General features: G+C 52.2%; 1 protein-coding gene across 1 annotated transcript in view; it reads right to left on the reverse strand.

The window, feature by feature from the left end:
* LOC136598675 (lysophosphatidylcholine acyltransferase 2-like) overlaps window positions 1-17,117 on the reverse strand; it is a 91,189-nt gene extending 74,072 nt beyond the window's left edge. Inside the window, exon 1 of the mRNA XM_066588758.1 lies at window positions 17,035-17,117. Coding sequence (XP_066444855.1) covers window positions 17,035-17,117 — 83 coding nt within the window. The remainder of the gene's footprint in view (window positions 1-17,034) is intronic.
* Between the last annotated feature and the right edge of the window lie 415 nt (window positions 17,118-17,532).

The raw sequence follows: 17,532 nt of genomic DNA on the forward strand, positions 1-17,532 counted from the left end.
GCCCCAGTAGTAAGTGTTCCCCACAGTGGCCCCAGTAGTAAGTGTTCCCCACAGTGGCCCCAGTAGTAAGTGTTCCCCACAGTGGCCCCAGTAGTAAGTGTTCCCCACAGTGGCCCCAGTAGTAAGTGTTCCCCACAGTGGCCCCAGTAGTAAGTGTTCCCCACAGTGGCCCCAGTAGTAAGTGTTCCCCACAGTGGCCCCAGTAGTAAGTGTTCCCTACAGTGGCCCCAGTAGTAAGTGTTTTCCACAGTGGCCCCAGTAGTAAGTGTTTTCCACAGTGGCCCCAGTAGTAAGTGTTTTCCACAGTGGCCCCAGTAGTAAGTGTTTTCCACAGTGGCCCCAGTAGTAAGTGTTTTCCACAGTGGCCCCAGTAGTAAGTGTTTTCCACAGTGGCCCCAGTAGTAAGTGTTTTCCACAGTGGCCCCAGTAGTAAGTGTTTTCCACAGTGGCCCCAGTAGTAAGTGTTTTCCACAGTGGCCCCAGTAGTAAGTGTTTTCCACAGTGGCCCCAGTAGTAAGTGTTCTCCACAGTGGCCCCAGTAGTAAGTGTTCTCCACAGTGGCCCCAGTAGTCCGTGTTCTCCACAGTGGCCCCAGTAGTCCGTGTTCTCCACAGTGGCCCCAGTAGTCCGTGTTCTCCACAGTAACATAGTAACATAGTATGTAAGGCTGAATGAAGACAATGTCCATCTAGTCCAGCCTGTCTATCCTACTGTGTTGATCCAGAGGAAGGCAAAAAAAACCAAGGCCAGAAGCCAATTAGCCCTTTTGGGGAAAAAATTCCTTCCCGACTCCCTAATGGCAATCAGACTGTTCCCTGGATCAACCCCTAATAGTTCCTACCTGCCTGTATCCCCGGATTGACACTTAACCTAATATTTATATCCTGTAATATCCTTCTTCTCCAGAAAGACATCAAGTCCCCTTTTAAACTCCTCTATGGATTTTGCCATCACCACTTCCTCCGGTAGAGAGTTCCACAGTCTAACTGCTCTTACAGTAAAGAATCCCCTTCTATGTTGGTGATGAAACCTACTTTCCTCTAATCGTAGCGGATGTCCTCTTCTTACCGTCGTGGTCCTGGGTGTAAACAGATTGCTGGAGAGATCCATGTGTTGTCCCCTCATGTACTTATACATGGTTATTTGGTCGCCTCTTAACCTTCTTTTTTCTAGAGTAAATAGTCCCAATTTGGATAGCCTCTCTGGGTATTCCAGTCCCGTCATTCCATGTATTAGTTTAGTTGCCCTTCTTTGAACCCCCTCAAGCACTGTGACATCTTTCCTGAGCACCGGTGACCAGAATTGTACGCAGTATTCCATGTGAGGCCTGACAAGTGCCTTATATAATGGAAGGATAATGTTCTCGTCCTTCGCCCCTATACCTCTTTTAATGCACCCCAAGACTTTATTTGCCTTTGCAGCAGCTGACTGGCATTGGTTACTCCAGTTTAGTCTATTATCCACTAATACCCCCAGATCCTTTTCCATATCACTTTTCCCTAGTGGTACCCCATTAAGTGAATATTTGTGACATCCGTTTCTCCTGCCCATGTGCATAGTCTTACATTTTTCAACATTGAACTTCATTTGCCATTTTTCTGCCCAAGCCCCTAGCTTATCCAGGTCCATTTGTAGCCGCACATTGTCCTCCGTTGCATTAATTATGTTGTATAATTTTGTGTCATCTGCAAATATTGATATTTTGCTGTGCAGCCCCTCTATCAGGTCATTGATAAATATGTTGAACAGAGTGGGGACTAATACTGAACCCTGTGGCACCCCGCTAGCGACTGTGGTCCAATCAAAGTACGCACCATTTATTACCACCCTCTGCTTTCTATCATTGAGCCAATTTTTTACCCACTTACACACGTTTTCGCCTAGTCCGAGCTGCCTCATTTTGTATATTAGCCTATTATGTGGCACGGTGTCAAAGGCTTTAGAGAAGTCCAGATATACAAAATCAATAGATTCTCCCTGGTACAGCTAAGAGCTTACTTCATCGTAGAAACTGATCAGATTTGTCTGACATGAGCGACCCTTCATGAATCCATGCTGGTGAGGAGTTATTCCCTTATTCTCCTTGAGGTACTCATCGATGGCGTCTCTCAGAATCCCCTAGAAAATTTTTCCCATTACTGAAGTGAGACTTACTGGCCTGTAGTTACCAGGCTCACTTTTGCTCCCTTTTTTGTAAATTGGAACCACGTTGGCAATGCGCCAATCCAATGGTACTACACCGGTCTTGATAGTGTCTAGAAATATTAGGTATAGTGGCCTAGCTATCTCGTCACTTAGTTCCCTTAGTATCCTTGGGTGTAATCCATCTGGGCCCGGCGATTTATCAATTTTAATTTTCTTTAGCCGCTTCCGCACCTCCTCCTGCGTTAGGTATGAGATCTTTTGTGAGGGGTTCATTTTATTCCCCTGCATCTCGTGTGGCATTTCCTTTTCTTTTGTGAATACACTTGAGAAGAAACTGTTTAGTAGATTTGCTTTCCCTTCGTCATCATCAATGATTTCTCCTGCATTGTTTTTTAAAGGGCCAGCGCTCTCCCTGCAAATCCTTTTGCTGTTAATGTAGTTGAAAAATAGCTTCGGGTTGTTTTTGCTCTCTTTGGCGATCCGTCTTTCTGCTTCCTCCTTGGCAGTTTTGATCGTATCTTTGCATATTTTGTTTTTTTCCCTGTATGTTTTTAGCGCTTCTTCGCTGCCTTGTTGCTTTAGTAGTTTGAACGCTTTCTTTTTTTCGTTTATTGCCCCGCTTACCGTCTTGTCGAGCCACATTGGTTTCCTTTTAGTTGAGTTTCTTTTATTTTTAAAGGGAATGAACTGTTCACATGAGGCGATTAGGATTCTTTTGAACTTTTCCCATTTGTCCTCCGTACTGATATTTTTGAGGATGTTGTCCCAATTAATGTTACCGATAGTTCTAAGCTCATCAAATTTTGCTTTACTAAAGTTTAGTTTCTTTGTCACTCCCTGATAAGGCTTCCTATTGATTGACAGCTGGAAGTTGATTATATTGTGGTCACTGTTCCCCAAGTGCCCCTCAACCTGCACCCCCTTTATACGGTCCGGTTTGTTGGTTAGTACTAGGTCCAGAATGGCCCTCCTTCTTGTTGGTTCCTGCACAAGTTGGTTCAGGTAATTGTCTTTAATTACTCTCAAGAATTTATCACCCCTGTGAGATTTGCAGGTTTCGTTCTCCCGTGTTATATCTGGATAATTAAAGTCCCCCATGATAATTACTTTGTTTCGCTTTGACACCTCTTCTATCTGCCTTAGTAGTAAGTTTTCAGTTTCTTCTGTTGCTTTTGGTGCTCTATAGAAGACCCCTATCAGGATTTTGTTATTTTTTCCTCCCTGTATTTCTACCCACAGAGATTCCACCTGTTCGTCTCCTACCCCTATATCCTCCCGTAGCCTCGGCTTCAAGTTCGATTTGACGTACAGACATACCCCTCCCCCTTTCTGGTTCCTTCAGTCTCTTCTGAAGAGATTGTACCCCTGCAAATTCACCGCCCAATCGCACTTATCATCAAGCCATGTTTCCGTAATTCCGACTATATCATAGTTTTCATCAGTCATTCTCGCTTCAAGCTCACCCACTTTACCAATCAGACTTCTTGCATTCGTGGTCATACAATTTATATAATTTTTTTTGTTTTTTAAATTTGTTTTGTTGCTATTCGTACTTATGGCTGATCTATCAATTCTATCTGTACTAACCCCACCCCCTGCTCGACCCCCCCCATTCCCTTTGCTTGGACCCGGATCGCTAGTTACACTGGCTACCCCACTATTTCTCATTTTACCCCCCCCCCAGTCCCTAGTTTAAACACTCCTCCAGCCTTCTAGCCATCTTATCCCCCAGCACAGCTGCACCCTCCCCATTAAGATGCAGCCCGTCCCTACGGTAGAGCCTGTAGCCGACAGCAAAGTCAGCCCAGTTCTCCAGGAACACAAATCCCTCCTTCTTACACCAACTCCGGAGCCACTTGTTTACCTCCCTAAGATCCTGCTGCCTTTCTAGTGTGGCTTTAGGTACAGGTAGTATTTCCGAGAAAAGTACCCTGGAGGTCCTCGCCCTAAGCTTGGACCCGAAGTCCCTGAAATCATTTTTGAGGGCCCTCCATTGACCTCTAACTTGTTCATTGGTGCCAACGTGCACCATGACCGCTGGATCCTCACCAGCCCCTCCCAGTAATCTGTCAATCCGATCCGCGATGTGTCGAACTCGAGCGCAAGGAAGACAACACACCGTTCGACGATCCCGGTCTTTATGGCAGATTGCCCTCTCTGTCCCCCTAATTGAGTCCCCCACCACTAGAACCTGTCTAGCCTGCCCTGCGCTCCCCATCCCCGTCTCACTGGAGCAGTCATCCCCCTGGCGTTCAGAGGGCATGTCGTGCTGCAGCGGTGCTGGCTCTGTAATGGCATCGCCCTCATCTGCCAACGTTGCAGACATGTTGGGTTGTGCCAGTTCAGGACCAGCCTCCCTGGATCTATTCCCTCTACGCCTCCTTCTATCTGACACCCAGCTGACTGCCTGCTCCCCCTGCACTTCCGTACTACCATCTGCCCCCGCCTCTACCCCAGCGAGTGTCTGCTCAGTGAGCACCAAACTCCTTTCCAGGATGTCAATGGCTCTCAGTGTTGCCAGTTGCCCGTTTAGATCCAGAATTTGGGCTTCTAAATGTGCGACGTGCACGCATCTTGCGCAACAGTATGCCCCCCTCGATCGGCTGATCAAGGACCGCATACATTGCACAAGTAGCACACTGGATGACATTGCCAGACATGGAGCTCATCCTAATGGGGATCTACAATTTACTTGTGGAAGTAGTGAAGATAGACTTGATCACTCTCCGCTCACACGCTGCTACAACTGCTCACACGCTGCTGCAACCGCTCAACTGCTGACCCGCTGCTGCAACCGCTGACCCGCTGCTGCAACCGCTGACCCGCTGCTGCAACCGCTGACCCGCTGCTGCAACCGCTGACCCGCTGCTGCAACCGCTCACCCGCTGCTGCAACCGCTCACCCGCTGCTGCAACCGCTCACCCGCTGCTGCAACCGCTCACCCGCTGCTGCAACCGCTCACCCGCTGCTGCAACCGCTCACCCGCTGCTGCAACCGCTCACCCGCTGCTGCAACCCCTCACCCGCTGCTGCAACCCCTCACCCGCTGCTGCAACCCCTCACCCGCTGCTGCAACCCCTCACCCGCTGCTGCAACCGCTCACCCGCTGCTGCAACCGCTCACACGCTGCTGCCTCTGTGCAACTACTCACGCTGCCGCTCTCACGCAACCTCTTACCCGCTGAGACTTATGCACAACCGGTCACAAAATTTTTTTTTTTTTACCCCCCTCACAAACACTTAGACCCCCAGACACACACACACACAGAAGACACAAATAACCAGATACACAGAAGACACACACTTAGCTCACAAACACACACAGAAGATACTTATCAGCTCCTCCACTCCTCCTGGTGACGTCACCCGCTGTCCCGGCGGCCGCTCACTCTGCCCTCCTGTCTCAGCTGCTCCGTTCTGGTCCCCTCCGCTGCTGCTGGCGCTGGACTCCTGGTGGCCTCTTGGCGCCGGCTACTGCGCTCCGGTCTTCTCCTTGCTGCCCCCGCACCTGCTTCGGCGCTGGTATCGGCTGCTGAGCTGCTCCGCTGTCCCCTTCAGCCCCCCGCTCGTACCTCCGTCTCGTGCCGCTGCTCCTGGCGTCAGCCCCAGTAGTACGTGTTCCCCACAGTGGCCCCAGTAGTACGTGTTCCCCACAGTGGCCCCAGTAGTAAGTGTTCCCCACAGTGGCCCCAGTAGTAAGTGTTCCCCACAGTGGCCCCAGTAGTAAGTGTTCCCCACAGTGGCCCCAGTAGTAAGTGTTCCCCACAGTGGCCCCAGTAGTAAGTGTTCCCCACAGTGGCCCCAGTAGTAAGTGTTCCCCACAGTGGCCCCAGTAGTAAGTGTTCCCCACAGTGGCCCCAGTAGTAAGTGTTCCCCACAGTGGCCCCAGTAGTAAGTGTTCCCCACAGTGGCCCCAGTAGTAAGTGTTCCCCACAGTGGCCCCAGTAGTAAGTGTTCCCCACAGTGGCCCCAGTAGTAAGTGTTCCCCACAGTGGCCCCAGTAGTAAGTGTTCCCCACAGTGGCCCCAGTAGTAAGTGTTCCCCACAGTGGCCCCAGTAGTAAGTGTTCCCCACAGTGGCCCCAGTAGTAAGTGTTCCCCACAGTGGCCCCAGTAGTAAGTGTTCCCCACAGTGGCCCCAGTAGTAAGTGTTCCCCACAGTGGCCCCAGTAGTAAGTGTTCCCCACAGTGGCCCCAGTAGTAAGTGTTCCCCACAGTGGCCCCAGTAGTAAGTGTTCCCCACAGTGGCCCCAGTAGTAATAGTGTTCCCCACAGTGGCCCCAGTAGTAATAGTGTTCCCCACAGTGGCCCCAGTAGTAATAGTGTTCCCCACAGTGGCCCCAGTAGTAATAGTGTTCCCCACAGTGGCCCCAGTAGTAATAGTGTTCCCCACAGTGGCCCCAGTAGTAATAGTGTTCCCCACAGTGGCCCCAGTAGTAATAGTGTTCCCCACAGTGGCCCCAGTAGTAATAGTGTTCCCCACAGTGGCCCCAGTAGTAATAGTGTTCCCCACAGTGGCCCCAGTAGTAATAGTGTTCCCCACAGTGGCCCCAGTAGTAATAGTGTTCCCCACAGTGGCCTCTGCAGTAATAGTGTTCCCCGCAGTGGCCTCTGCAGTAATAGTGTTCCCCGCAGTGGCCTCTGCAGTAATAGTGTTCCCCGCAGTGGCCTCTGCAGTAATAGCGTTCCCCGCAGTGGCCTCTGCAGTAATAGCGTTCCCCGCAGTGGCCTCTGCAGTAATAGCGTTCCCCGCAGTGGCCTCTGCAGTAATAGCGTTCCCCACAGTGGCCTCTGCAGTAATAGCGTTCCCCACAGTGGCCTCTGCAGTAATAGCGTTCCCCACAGTGGCCTCTGCAGTAATAGCGTTCCCCACAGTGGCCTCTGCAGTAATAGCGTTCCCCACAGTGGCCTCTGCAGTAATAGCGTTCCCCACAGTGGCCTCTGCAGTAATAGTGTTCCCCACAGTGGCCTCTGCAGTAATAGCGTTCCCCACAGTGGCCTCTGCAGTAATAGCGTTCCCCACAGTGGCCTCTGCAGTAATAGTGTTCCCCACAGTGGCCTCTGCAGTAATAGTGTTCCCCACAGTGGCCTCTGCAGTAATGGTGTTCCCCCAAAGGGACCCCCACAGTGGCCTCTGCAGTAAGTGTTCCCCCCACAGTGGTCTCTGCAGTTTAGTGACCCCCCACAGTGGCCTCTGCAGTTTAGTGACCCCCCACAGTGGCCTCTGCAGTAATAGTGACCCCCCCCCCCACAGTGGCCTCTGCAGTAATAGTGACCCCCCCCCCCCACAGTGGCCTCTGCAGTAATAGTGTTCCCCACAGTGGCCTCTGCAGTAGTAGTGTACCCCACAGTGGCCTCTGCAGTAATAGTGTTCCCCACCGTGGCCTCTGCAGTAATAGTGTTCCCCACAGTGGCCTCTGCAGTAATGGTGTTCCCCCAAAGGGACCCCCACAGTGGCTTCTGCAGTAAGTGTTCCCCCCACAGTGGTCTCTGCAGTTTAGTGACCCCCCACAGTGGCCTCTGCAGTTTAGTGACCCCCCACAGTGGCCTCTGCAGTAATAGTGCCCCCCCCCCACAGTGGCCTCTGCAGTAATAGTGACCCCCCCCCCCCCACAGTGGCCTCTGCAGTAATAGTGACCCCCCCCCCACAGTGGCCTCTGCAGTAATAGTGACCCCCCCCCACAGTGGCCTCTGCTGTAATAGTGACCCCCCCCCCCCCCACAGTGGCCTCTGCAGTAATAGTGACCCCCCCCCCCACAGTGGCCTCTGCAGTAATAGTGACCCCCCCCCACAGTGGCCTCTGCAGTAATAGTGACCCCCCACACAGTGGCCTCTGCAGTAACTGCGACCCCCACAATTGCCCAAGTAGTAATAGTGCCCCCCAACCCCCCATAGCGGCCCCAGTGGTAATAGTGAATTAAGATGAGTCAGCACGATGAACAATAAAATGTCTATGTGCACACGAGCGTGTAGACCATTTTTGTAAATAGTATATAAGACGGGCTGAGAGTATATGGGCAGCAGGCTCGCCTATGGATCTGATGAGATGCCTGGGACCTTTACCCTGATTTGACGTGACTCCTGCCTCGATAGAAATCCAGGGCTTCATTTACAATGGGCTCTGGGTCTCTAGAGCGATGGCAGTTTTTGGGGACCGCTATAGACCAGAAATGGAAGGGACCTTTTTATTTGTTTTTAATACTTCGGTCTTCTTTATTGTCCTTTCTCTTGTGTCAGTGGGTCCCAAAATCAATCCTTCCACTATAAGGGGGTATTGCAGGCTAATGCTGAGGATGTGATGTCCTCGGGATGGGTTGTCAGTGGTTGACCAGCTGGGGTCCGCCACTTTGATTCGCCGCCGATCAGCTGATTGTCCGGCTTGTCAGTGCAGCAGGCTGGACATTGTCATTGGTGGTCTGGGTCAGGAGTGTGGTGGGTGGCTTCATTCCCATTGAGACCAGTGGGAGTGATGCTTTCAATTACACTTCCGGATTCTCATTGCAGTCAGAGCCAAAGGTGAAATGGGAGGCATCGCTCCTGTTGGTTTTGGTGAGGGGGGAAGCCATCTATTGCATTTCTAGCCTTGACTACCAATGACTATATCCAGCCCGCTGTACTGACAGTGAGCCAGAGGATAAACTAATGTAGCGGGGATCCTGAGCGGCGGATCCCCGCTGGTTGACTGTTGGTGCTCTATCCTGGGGATAGGTCATCAATGGTAAAAGCACGGAATAACCCTTTAATTGCCAACATATTCCTTACATATACTTTTGATGTATATATTCTATATATATTGATATTTTATCAATTGCAGCTTGAACAAGGTAGTAAATGGTTGGCTATCTATCAGTTCCATGGAAATAGAGCCGTGCTCACACATTAGCAGTATAACTCCATTCACAAGGGGGCTAGGGTACTGCCATTCTCGTGATCACTGGAGGTCCCGGTGGTCGGTCTCCCAGCCTCGTACATTTATCTCCTAGTTTTCCTGGTGGTTTAGGGTAGAAGAACGGGTTCAAATGTATTTCACTTCACACTGTGAGGTGCCCCTAAGTGGTTTAGGGAGTTTTGACCAAAGTGATTATATGTTGCACAGGGCTTCTGTGGGTTCAGCTATTTCCAGTTCAGCAACAGAACTACCCTGCACTTCTTTTAATGTTTTTATGGGTTCAGGTGAGAAATGTTAAGATAAGGTAACTTTTAAAAAGGTTGAAATGCTTTAGTATGGAAAACTAATTTGAACTAAACGTCTTATATATAATGTTTATGGCCATCTCTACCACCCCAGCTGAGGCCATGCGGACACACAACTGGGTACATAGAAGTGTCGGACAAAGCCTAAGGCCTCATGTCCACGGGGAAAATCAGATCCGCTGCAGATTCTACATGGAGAATCTGCAGCGGGTCCCTCCTGCCCCGCGGACATGAGCGCTGAAAATAGAAATTTAAAAGCATTTACCTATCCGTAGCGGGCGGCGAAGGTCAGCTGTTCCTCACGGCCGGATCTTCATTTTCGGCCGGCGGATGAATTCCTGTCGCCGGCACGTCTTCGACGTGCCGCGCGCATGCGCCGGGCACATCCGCCGAGCCGAAGCAAGGGAGATGCGGCCGTGAGGAAGAGCAGAGCTTCGCGGCCCGCTGCGGGTGAGTAAATGCTTTTAATTCCTATTTTAGGAAAATGGAGCATGGTCCAGATTTTTTCATGCTCCATTTTTTTTTAAATGCCTTTTATTGACGATCCGCGGGTATTTATCTACCCGCGGGTGGTCAATGCATCCCTATGGGGTGCGGATCCGCGCGCGGGAGATCCGCTGCGGATTTTAAATCACATTTTGCCCGTGGACATGAGCCCTAAGGCCTCATGTCCACTTGAAAAATACAATCCGCGCAGAATCTGCCGCGGATTTGCTTTAAGTGGTATTTTTTTTGCATGCAGATATCCGCACACATTGCTATCAATGTGATAGCAATGTTGCCGATCCGTGCGGAATGCGCGGCAGAATCGAGCATGCCGCTTTTTTTCTCCCGCGCATGAAAAATGCAATTCTTTTAAAATGCCATCCGCAGGTGCAAAATTCAATTTAACGGACCGTGGATGGCCAATGATTCCCTATGGGCAAAATCCGCTGCGGATTCCGCAATTCCATTTAGCTAGTGGACATGAGGCCTTAGAGCTCTCCTTACTGCTACACATGAAGTTCAGTTCTGGTCCCAGGGCCTTAAAGGGGTTCTACCAAGATTATAACTTATCCCCTATACACAGGATGAGGGAATAAGTGTTTAATCAGTGAAGGTCCAGTTGCTAGTACACCTACCAATGAAAAGAATTGGGGTCCTTTGTTTTTCATGGATGAATGGAGTGGCGGTAAAGCATACACATTGCTTCTTCTACATCCCTATGGAACTGCCAGAGATAGCGAGCATGCGTGCTGGGGAAGAGCTGTATCATGGGATTGATTGGCTAGTGGGAGTGGCCTAATTTAGGGATGTGGACACTATTGGGGATTATAGGACAATCAGGCCTCTATGAAGCAACATGCTCTACGGGGGCTCCTGTGAAGTAAGCAGGAACAGAGTAGAGGAGAACAAACAGTCTTTCTCGTATTATAAGCTTGCAACGTTTAAGCTTTTCTTTAGGTTTCTGTACCACTTGTTGGCGGTTGCATTTAGTAAAGTTGCGTTGTTTACACTAAATGTGGTTGCAGTTGTTTTCTTAATGGGGAACCACTTGGGATTCACCACCCTACATGTTACTAATCAGTGTATCGCTTCACATCAGGAAGGAGGACATGATGGGTTGGTTGTCTAGTTATGCCCAGGATCTGTGATCATCTCAAGTGTCTCTGATCCTGGGTTTACACATACAATATCTTCCCTTGGGCTTGCCGTACAGGCTGCACTGCAGTTTGTGGCTTACGTGTTAATATTCATATCTTTGTGGAAACCAGAGCTGTAATTGCCTTCACATGGGGCAAATATTCAGTTTGTTGCACTTGCCCTGCATTTACATACCTTACCAAGGCCTCCCCCTGGCACCTGGGGCACGTGCTCCCTCTCATCCCTCATTTACATACCTCACCAAGGCTTCCCCCGGCACCTGGGGCACGTGCTCCCTCTCATCCGTCATTTACATACCTCATCAAGGCCCCCCTGGCACCTGGGGCACATGCCCTTTCTCATCCCTCATTTACATACCTCACCAAGGCCCCCCCCCCCTGGCACCTGGGGCACATGCCCCCTCTGATCCCTCCCTGACCTCCGTCTAGCTACAACTTTGCTGCAAACAACCATTTTCTCACCCATATGTATTTGGATTCAATTCCATAAATTTAAGAAATGGTTTATTTAGAAAGTATTGTCTAAAATCAGCCTTCACCAGAAATTAGACACCAGAAAATAAATTCTCGCATGCTCCAAAATAAAAACTTAAGAGAAGTGTCAATTATAAAAGACTTTATTTATTTAAGGTTTTCAACATTTTAGTGTTATGGCTTCCCTAAGGCTGCAGATCCAGAAGAAAGCGAAAAATCCCTCGACACTTTTAGCCAATTTGTGTCACAGGGAAAAAATTCCTTCTTGACCCCGGGAAAAGGCGATCAGTCCTAGAACCCTGGATCAGAGCCGCTGATGATAGTGTGATGGTGGTGGGCATTGTACATGTAGAGCTGGGGTGGGGCGCTGTGTGGGTGTCCAAATGAAGTTGCTGGCTGGGTGTACAGCTAGTAGACGCTGTGTGGCGGGGTGCATGGTGACGGCGCTGTATGGCGGGGTTCAGGGTGAGGGTGTTGTGTGGCGGGGTGCAGGGTGAGGGCGCTGTACAGCAGGGTACAGGGTGGGACGCTGTGTGACTGCACCCCCCTTATAGTCCGAGGGAAGAATCATTTGCTGTTTCAGTGGATGAATGAGCGATCCTGGTTGTCAGGTCATGGTCACATGATCAGTACTTCCAGAATTACAGCCTTCATTCATTCAGAATTGTTGTCACAGCAAATGGAGGATAATGCTTGCTTCATTGCAGCATCTCTCTGTAGAGCTGGGGGGCGCTGTGTGGCTGCGTGCAGGGTGAATGCGCTGTGCGGCTGGCTGTTGGGTGAGGGCGCTGTGTGGCGGGGCGCAGTGTGGGACGCTGTGTGACTGCACCCGTCCAAGGGAAGAATCATTTGCTGTTCCAGTGGATGAATGAGCGATCCTGGTTGTCAGGTCATGGTCACATGATCAGTACTTCCAGAATTACAGCCTTCATTCATTCAGAATTGTTGTCACAGCAAATGGAGGATAATGCTTGCTTCATTGCAGCATCTCTCTGTAGAGCTGGGGGGCGCTGTGTGGCTGCGTGCAGGGTGAATGCGCTGTGCGGCTGCCTGTTGGGTGAGGGCGCTGTGTGGCGGGGCGCAGTGTGGGACGCTGTGTGACTGCACCCGTCCAAGGGAAGAATCATTTGCTGTTCCAGTGGATGAATGAGCGATCCTGGTTGTCAGGTCATGGTCACATGATCAGTACTTCCAGAATTACAGCCTTCATTCATTCAGAATTGTTGTCACAGCAAATGGAGGATAATGCTTGCTTCATTGCAGCATCTCTCTGTAGAGCTGGGGGGCACTGTGTGGCTGCGTGCAGGGTGAATGCGCTGTGCGGCTGCCTGTTGGGTGAGGGCGCTGTGTGGCGGGGCGCAGGGTGGGACGCTGTGTGACTGCACCCGTCCAAGAGAAGAATCATTTGCTGTTCCAGTGGATGAATGAGCGATCCTGGTTGTCAGGTCATGGTCACATGATCAGTACTTCCAGAATTACAGCCTTCATTCATTCAGAATTGTTGTCACAGCAAATGGAGGATAATGCTTGCTTCATTGCAGCATCTCTCTGTAGAGCTGGGGGGCGCTGTGTGGCTGCGTGCAGGGTGAATGCGCTGTGCGGCTGCCTGTTGGGTGAGGGCGCTGTGTGGCGGGGCGCAGGGTGGGACGCTGTGTGACTGCACCCGTCCAAGGGAAGAATCATTTGCTGTTCCAGTGGATGAATGAGCGATCCTGGTTGTCAGGTCATGGTCACATGATCAGTACTTCCAGAATTACAGCCTTCATTCATTCAGAATTGTTGTCACAGCAAATGGAGGATAATGCTTGCTTCATTGCAGCATCTCTCTGTAGAGCTGGGGGGCGCTGTGTGGCTGCGTGCAGGGTGAATGCGCTGTGCGACTGCCTGTTGGGTGAGGGCGCTGTGTGGCGGGGCGCAGGGTGGGACGCTGTGTGACTGCACCCGTGCAAGGGAAGAATCATTTGCTGTTCCAGTGGATAAATGAGCGATCCTGGTTGTCAGGTCATGGTCACATGATCAGTACTTCCAGAATTACAGCCTTCATTCATTCAGAATTGTTGTCACAGTAAATGGAGGATAATGCTTGCTTCATTGCAGCATCTCTCTGTAGAGCTAGGGGGCGCTGTGTGGCTGCGTGCAGGGTGAATGCGCTGTGCGGCTGCCTGTTGGGTGAGGGCGCTGTGTGGCGGGGCGCAGGGTGGGACGCTGTGTGACTGCACCCGTCCAAGGGAAGAATCATTTGCTGTTCCAGTGGATGAATGAGCGATCCTGGTTGTCAGGTCATGGTCACATGATCAGTACTTCCAGAATTACAGCCTTCATTCATTCAGAATTGTTGTCACAGCAAATGGAGGATAATGCTTGCTTCATTGCAGCATCTCTCTGTAGAGCTGGGGGGCGCTGTGTGGCTGCGTGCAGGGTGAATGCGCTGTGCGACTGCCTGTTGGGTGAGGGCGCTGTGTGGCAGGGCGCAGGGTGGGACGCTGTGTGACTGCACCCATCCAAGGGAAGAATCATTTCCTGTTCCAGTGGATGAATGAGCGATCCTGGTTGTCAGGTCATGGTCACATGATCAGTACTTCCAGAATTACAGCCTTCATTCATTCAGAATTGTTGTCACAGCAAATGGAGGATAATGCTTGCTTCATTGCAGCATCTCTCTGTAGAGCTAGGGGGCGCTGTGTGGCTGCGTGCAGGGTGAATGCGCTGTGCGACTGCCTGTTGGGTGAGTGCGCTGTGTGGCGGGGCGCAGGGTGGGACGCTGTGTGACTGCACCCATCCAAGGGAAGAATCATTTGCTGTTCCAGTGGATGAATGAGCGATCCTGGTTGTCAGGTCATGGTCACATGATCAGTACTTCCAGAATTACAGCCTTCATTCATTCAGAATTGTTGTCACAGCAAATGGAGGATAATGCTTGCTTCATTGCAGCATCTCTCTGTAGAGCTGGGGGGCGCTGTGTGGCTGCGTGCAGGGTGAATGCGCTGTGCGGCTGCCTGTTGGGTGAGGGCGCTGTGTGGCGGGGCGCAGGGTGGGACGCTGTGTGACTGCACCCGTCCAAGAGAAGAATCATTTGCTGTTCCAGTGGATGAATGAGCGATCCTGGTTGTCAGGTCATGGTCACATGATCAGTACTTCCAGAATTACAGCCTTCATTCATTCAGAATTGTTGTCACAGCAAATGGAGGATAATGCTTGCGTTATTGCAGCATCTCTCTGTAGAGCTGGGGGGCGCTGTGTGGCTGCGTGCAGGGTGAATGCACTGTGCGGCTGCCTGCAGGGTGAGGGCGCTGTGTGGCGGGGCGCAGGGTGGGACGCTGTGTGACTGCACCCGTCCAAGGGAAGAATCATTTGCTGTTCCAGTGGATGAATGAGCGATCCTGGTTGTCAGGTCATGGTCACATGATCAGTACTTCCAGAATTACAGCCTTCATTCATTCAGAATTGTTGTCACAGCAAATGGAGGATAATGCTTGCTTCATTGCAGCATCTCTCTATAGAGCTAGGGGGCGCTGTGTGGCTGCGTGCAGGGTGAATGCGCTGTGCGGCTGCCTGTTGGGTGAGGGCGCTGTGTGGCGGGGCGCAGGGTGGGACGCTGTGTGACTGCACCCGTCCAAGGGAAGAATCATTTGCTGTTCCAGTGGATGAATGAGCGATCCTGGTTGTCAGGTCATGGTCACATGATCAGTACTTCCAGAATTACAGCCTTCATTCATTCAGAATTGTTGTCACAGCAAATGGAGGATAATGCTTGCTTCATTGCAGCATCTCTCTGTAGAGCTGGGGGGGCGCTGTGTGGCTGCATGCAGGGTGAATGCGCTGTGTGGCGGGGCGCAGGGTGGGACGCTGTGTGACTGCACCCGTCCAAGGGAAGAATCATTTGCTGTTCCAGTGGATGAATGAGCGATCCTGGTTGTCAGGTCATGGTCACATGATCAGTACTTCCAGAATTACAGCCTTCATTCATTCAGAATTGTTGTCTCAGCAAATGGAGGATAATGCTTGCTTCATTGCAGCATCTCTCTGTAGAGCTGGGGGGGCGCTGTGTGGCTGCATGCAGGGTGAATGCGCTGTGTGGCGGGGCGCAGGGTGGGACGCTGTGTGACTGCACCCGTCCAAGGGAAGAATCATTTGCTGTTCCAGTGGATGAATGAGCGATCCTGGTTGTCAGGTCATGGTCACATGATCAGTACTTCCAGAATTACAGCCTTCATTCATTCAGAATTGTTGTCACAGCAAATGGAGGATAATGCTTGCTTTATTGCAGCATCTCTCTGTAGAGCTGGGGGGCGCTATGTGGCTGCGTGCAGGGTAAATGCGATGTGCGACTGCCTGTTGGGTGAGGGCGCTGTGTGGCGGGGCGCAGGGTGGGACGCTGTGTGACTGCACCCGTCCAAGGGAAGAATCATTTGCTGTTCCAGTGGATGAATGAGCGATCCTGGTTGTCAGGTCATGGTCACATGATCAGTACTTCCAGAATTACAGCCTTCATTCATTCAGAATTGTTGTCACAGCAAATGGAGGATAATGCTTGCTTCATTGCAGCATCTCTCCTTAGAGCCGGGGGGCGCTGTGTGGCTGCGTGCAGGGTGAATGCGCTGTGCGGCTGCCTGTTGGGTGAGGGCGCTGTGTGACGGGGCGCAGGGTGGGACGCTGTGTGACTGCACCCGTCCAAGGGAAGAATCATTTGCTGTTCCAGTGGATGAATGAGCGATCCTGGTTGTCAGGTCATGGTCGCATGATCAGTACTTCCAGAATTACAGCCTTCATTCATTCAGAATTGTTGTCACAGCAAATGGAGGATAATGCTTGCTTTATTGCAGCATCTCTCTGTAGAGCTGGGGGGCGCTGCGTGGCCGCATACGGGGTGTGTGCGCTGTGCGGCTGCGTGCGGGGTGAGGGCGATGTGCGGGGTGAGGGCGCTGTGCGGCTGCGTGCGGGGTGAGGGCGCTGTGCGGCTGCGTGCGGGGTGAGGGCGCTGTGCGGCTGCGTGCGGGGTGAGGGCGCTGTGCGGCTGCGTGCGGGGTGAGGGCGCTGTGCGGCTGCGTGCGGGGTGAGGGCGCTGTGAGGCTGCGTGCGGGGTGAGGGCGCTGTGCGGCTCCCTGCGGGGTGAGGGCGCTGTGCGGCTCCCTGCGGGGTGAGGGCGCTGTGCGGCTGCCTGCGGGGTGAGGGCGCTGTGAGGCTGCGTGCGGGGTGAGGGCGCTGTGCGGCTGCCTGCGGGGTGAGGGCGCTGTGCGGCTGCGTGCGGGGTGAGGGAGCTGTGCGGCTGCCTGCGGGGTGAGGGCGCTGTGCGGCTGCCTGCGGGGTGAGGGCGCTGTGCGGCTGCCTGCGGGGTGAGGGCGCTGTGCGGCTGCCTGCGGGGTGAGGGCGCTGTGCGGCTGCCTGCGGGGTGAGGGCGCTGTGCGGCTGCCTGCGGGGTGAGGGCGCTGTGAGGCTGCCTGCGGGGTGAGGGCGCTGTGAGGCTGCCTGCAGGGTGAGGGCGCTGTGAGGCTGCCTGCAGGGTGAGGGCGCTGTGAGGCTGCCTGCAGGGTGAGGGCGCTGTGTGGTGGCGCGCAGGCTGGGCATGGGCTGGGCTACTCACAGATCGTCCATGCTTGGCGGGTTGGTAGCGTGTGGTGTTGGGTAGTTCCTCAGTATCTTCCTTAATCTTTCACTGGATGCCATGAACTCGGGTCTTGCTTCCCGTCCGTCTAGGTTGGCCCGTTCCTCACGCACATTGCCTGGTAGCCAGCAGCTCTGCGACTTCCGGAAAGTGATGGTGTTACCTGCGCTGGATCCTCTCTCTTCGTCCTCGCCTCGTGATCAGAGCTCCAGGCTTTCCACGCTGCAGGGTTAGCTTGGAATGCGGTGATGTCACAATGTTTAGAATTCTCTCATCCTATGATGTCACAATAAGTGCTCCACAGGCCGCCATCTTGTTATATCGCAAATGATGATGAAAGCGGTCGCATCACTACATGCAAAGTGGATGGGACCATAAAGGTCGCATATAAATTATGCACAACATTAACCCCTTAATGCTCCATGATGTACTGTTAAGTCATGGAGGTTTGGGCTTTGTATGGAATGGGTTCTGGGC

This window comes from Eleutherodactylus coqui, unplaced genomic scaffold, assembly GCF_035609145.1.
Source record: "Eleutherodactylus coqui strain aEleCoq1 unplaced genomic scaffold, aEleCoq1.hap1 HAP1_SCAFFOLD_69, whole genome shotgun sequence".
Lineage (NCBI taxonomy): Eukaryota > Metazoa > Chordata > Amphibia > Anura > Eleutherodactylidae > Eleutherodactylus > Eleutherodactylus coqui.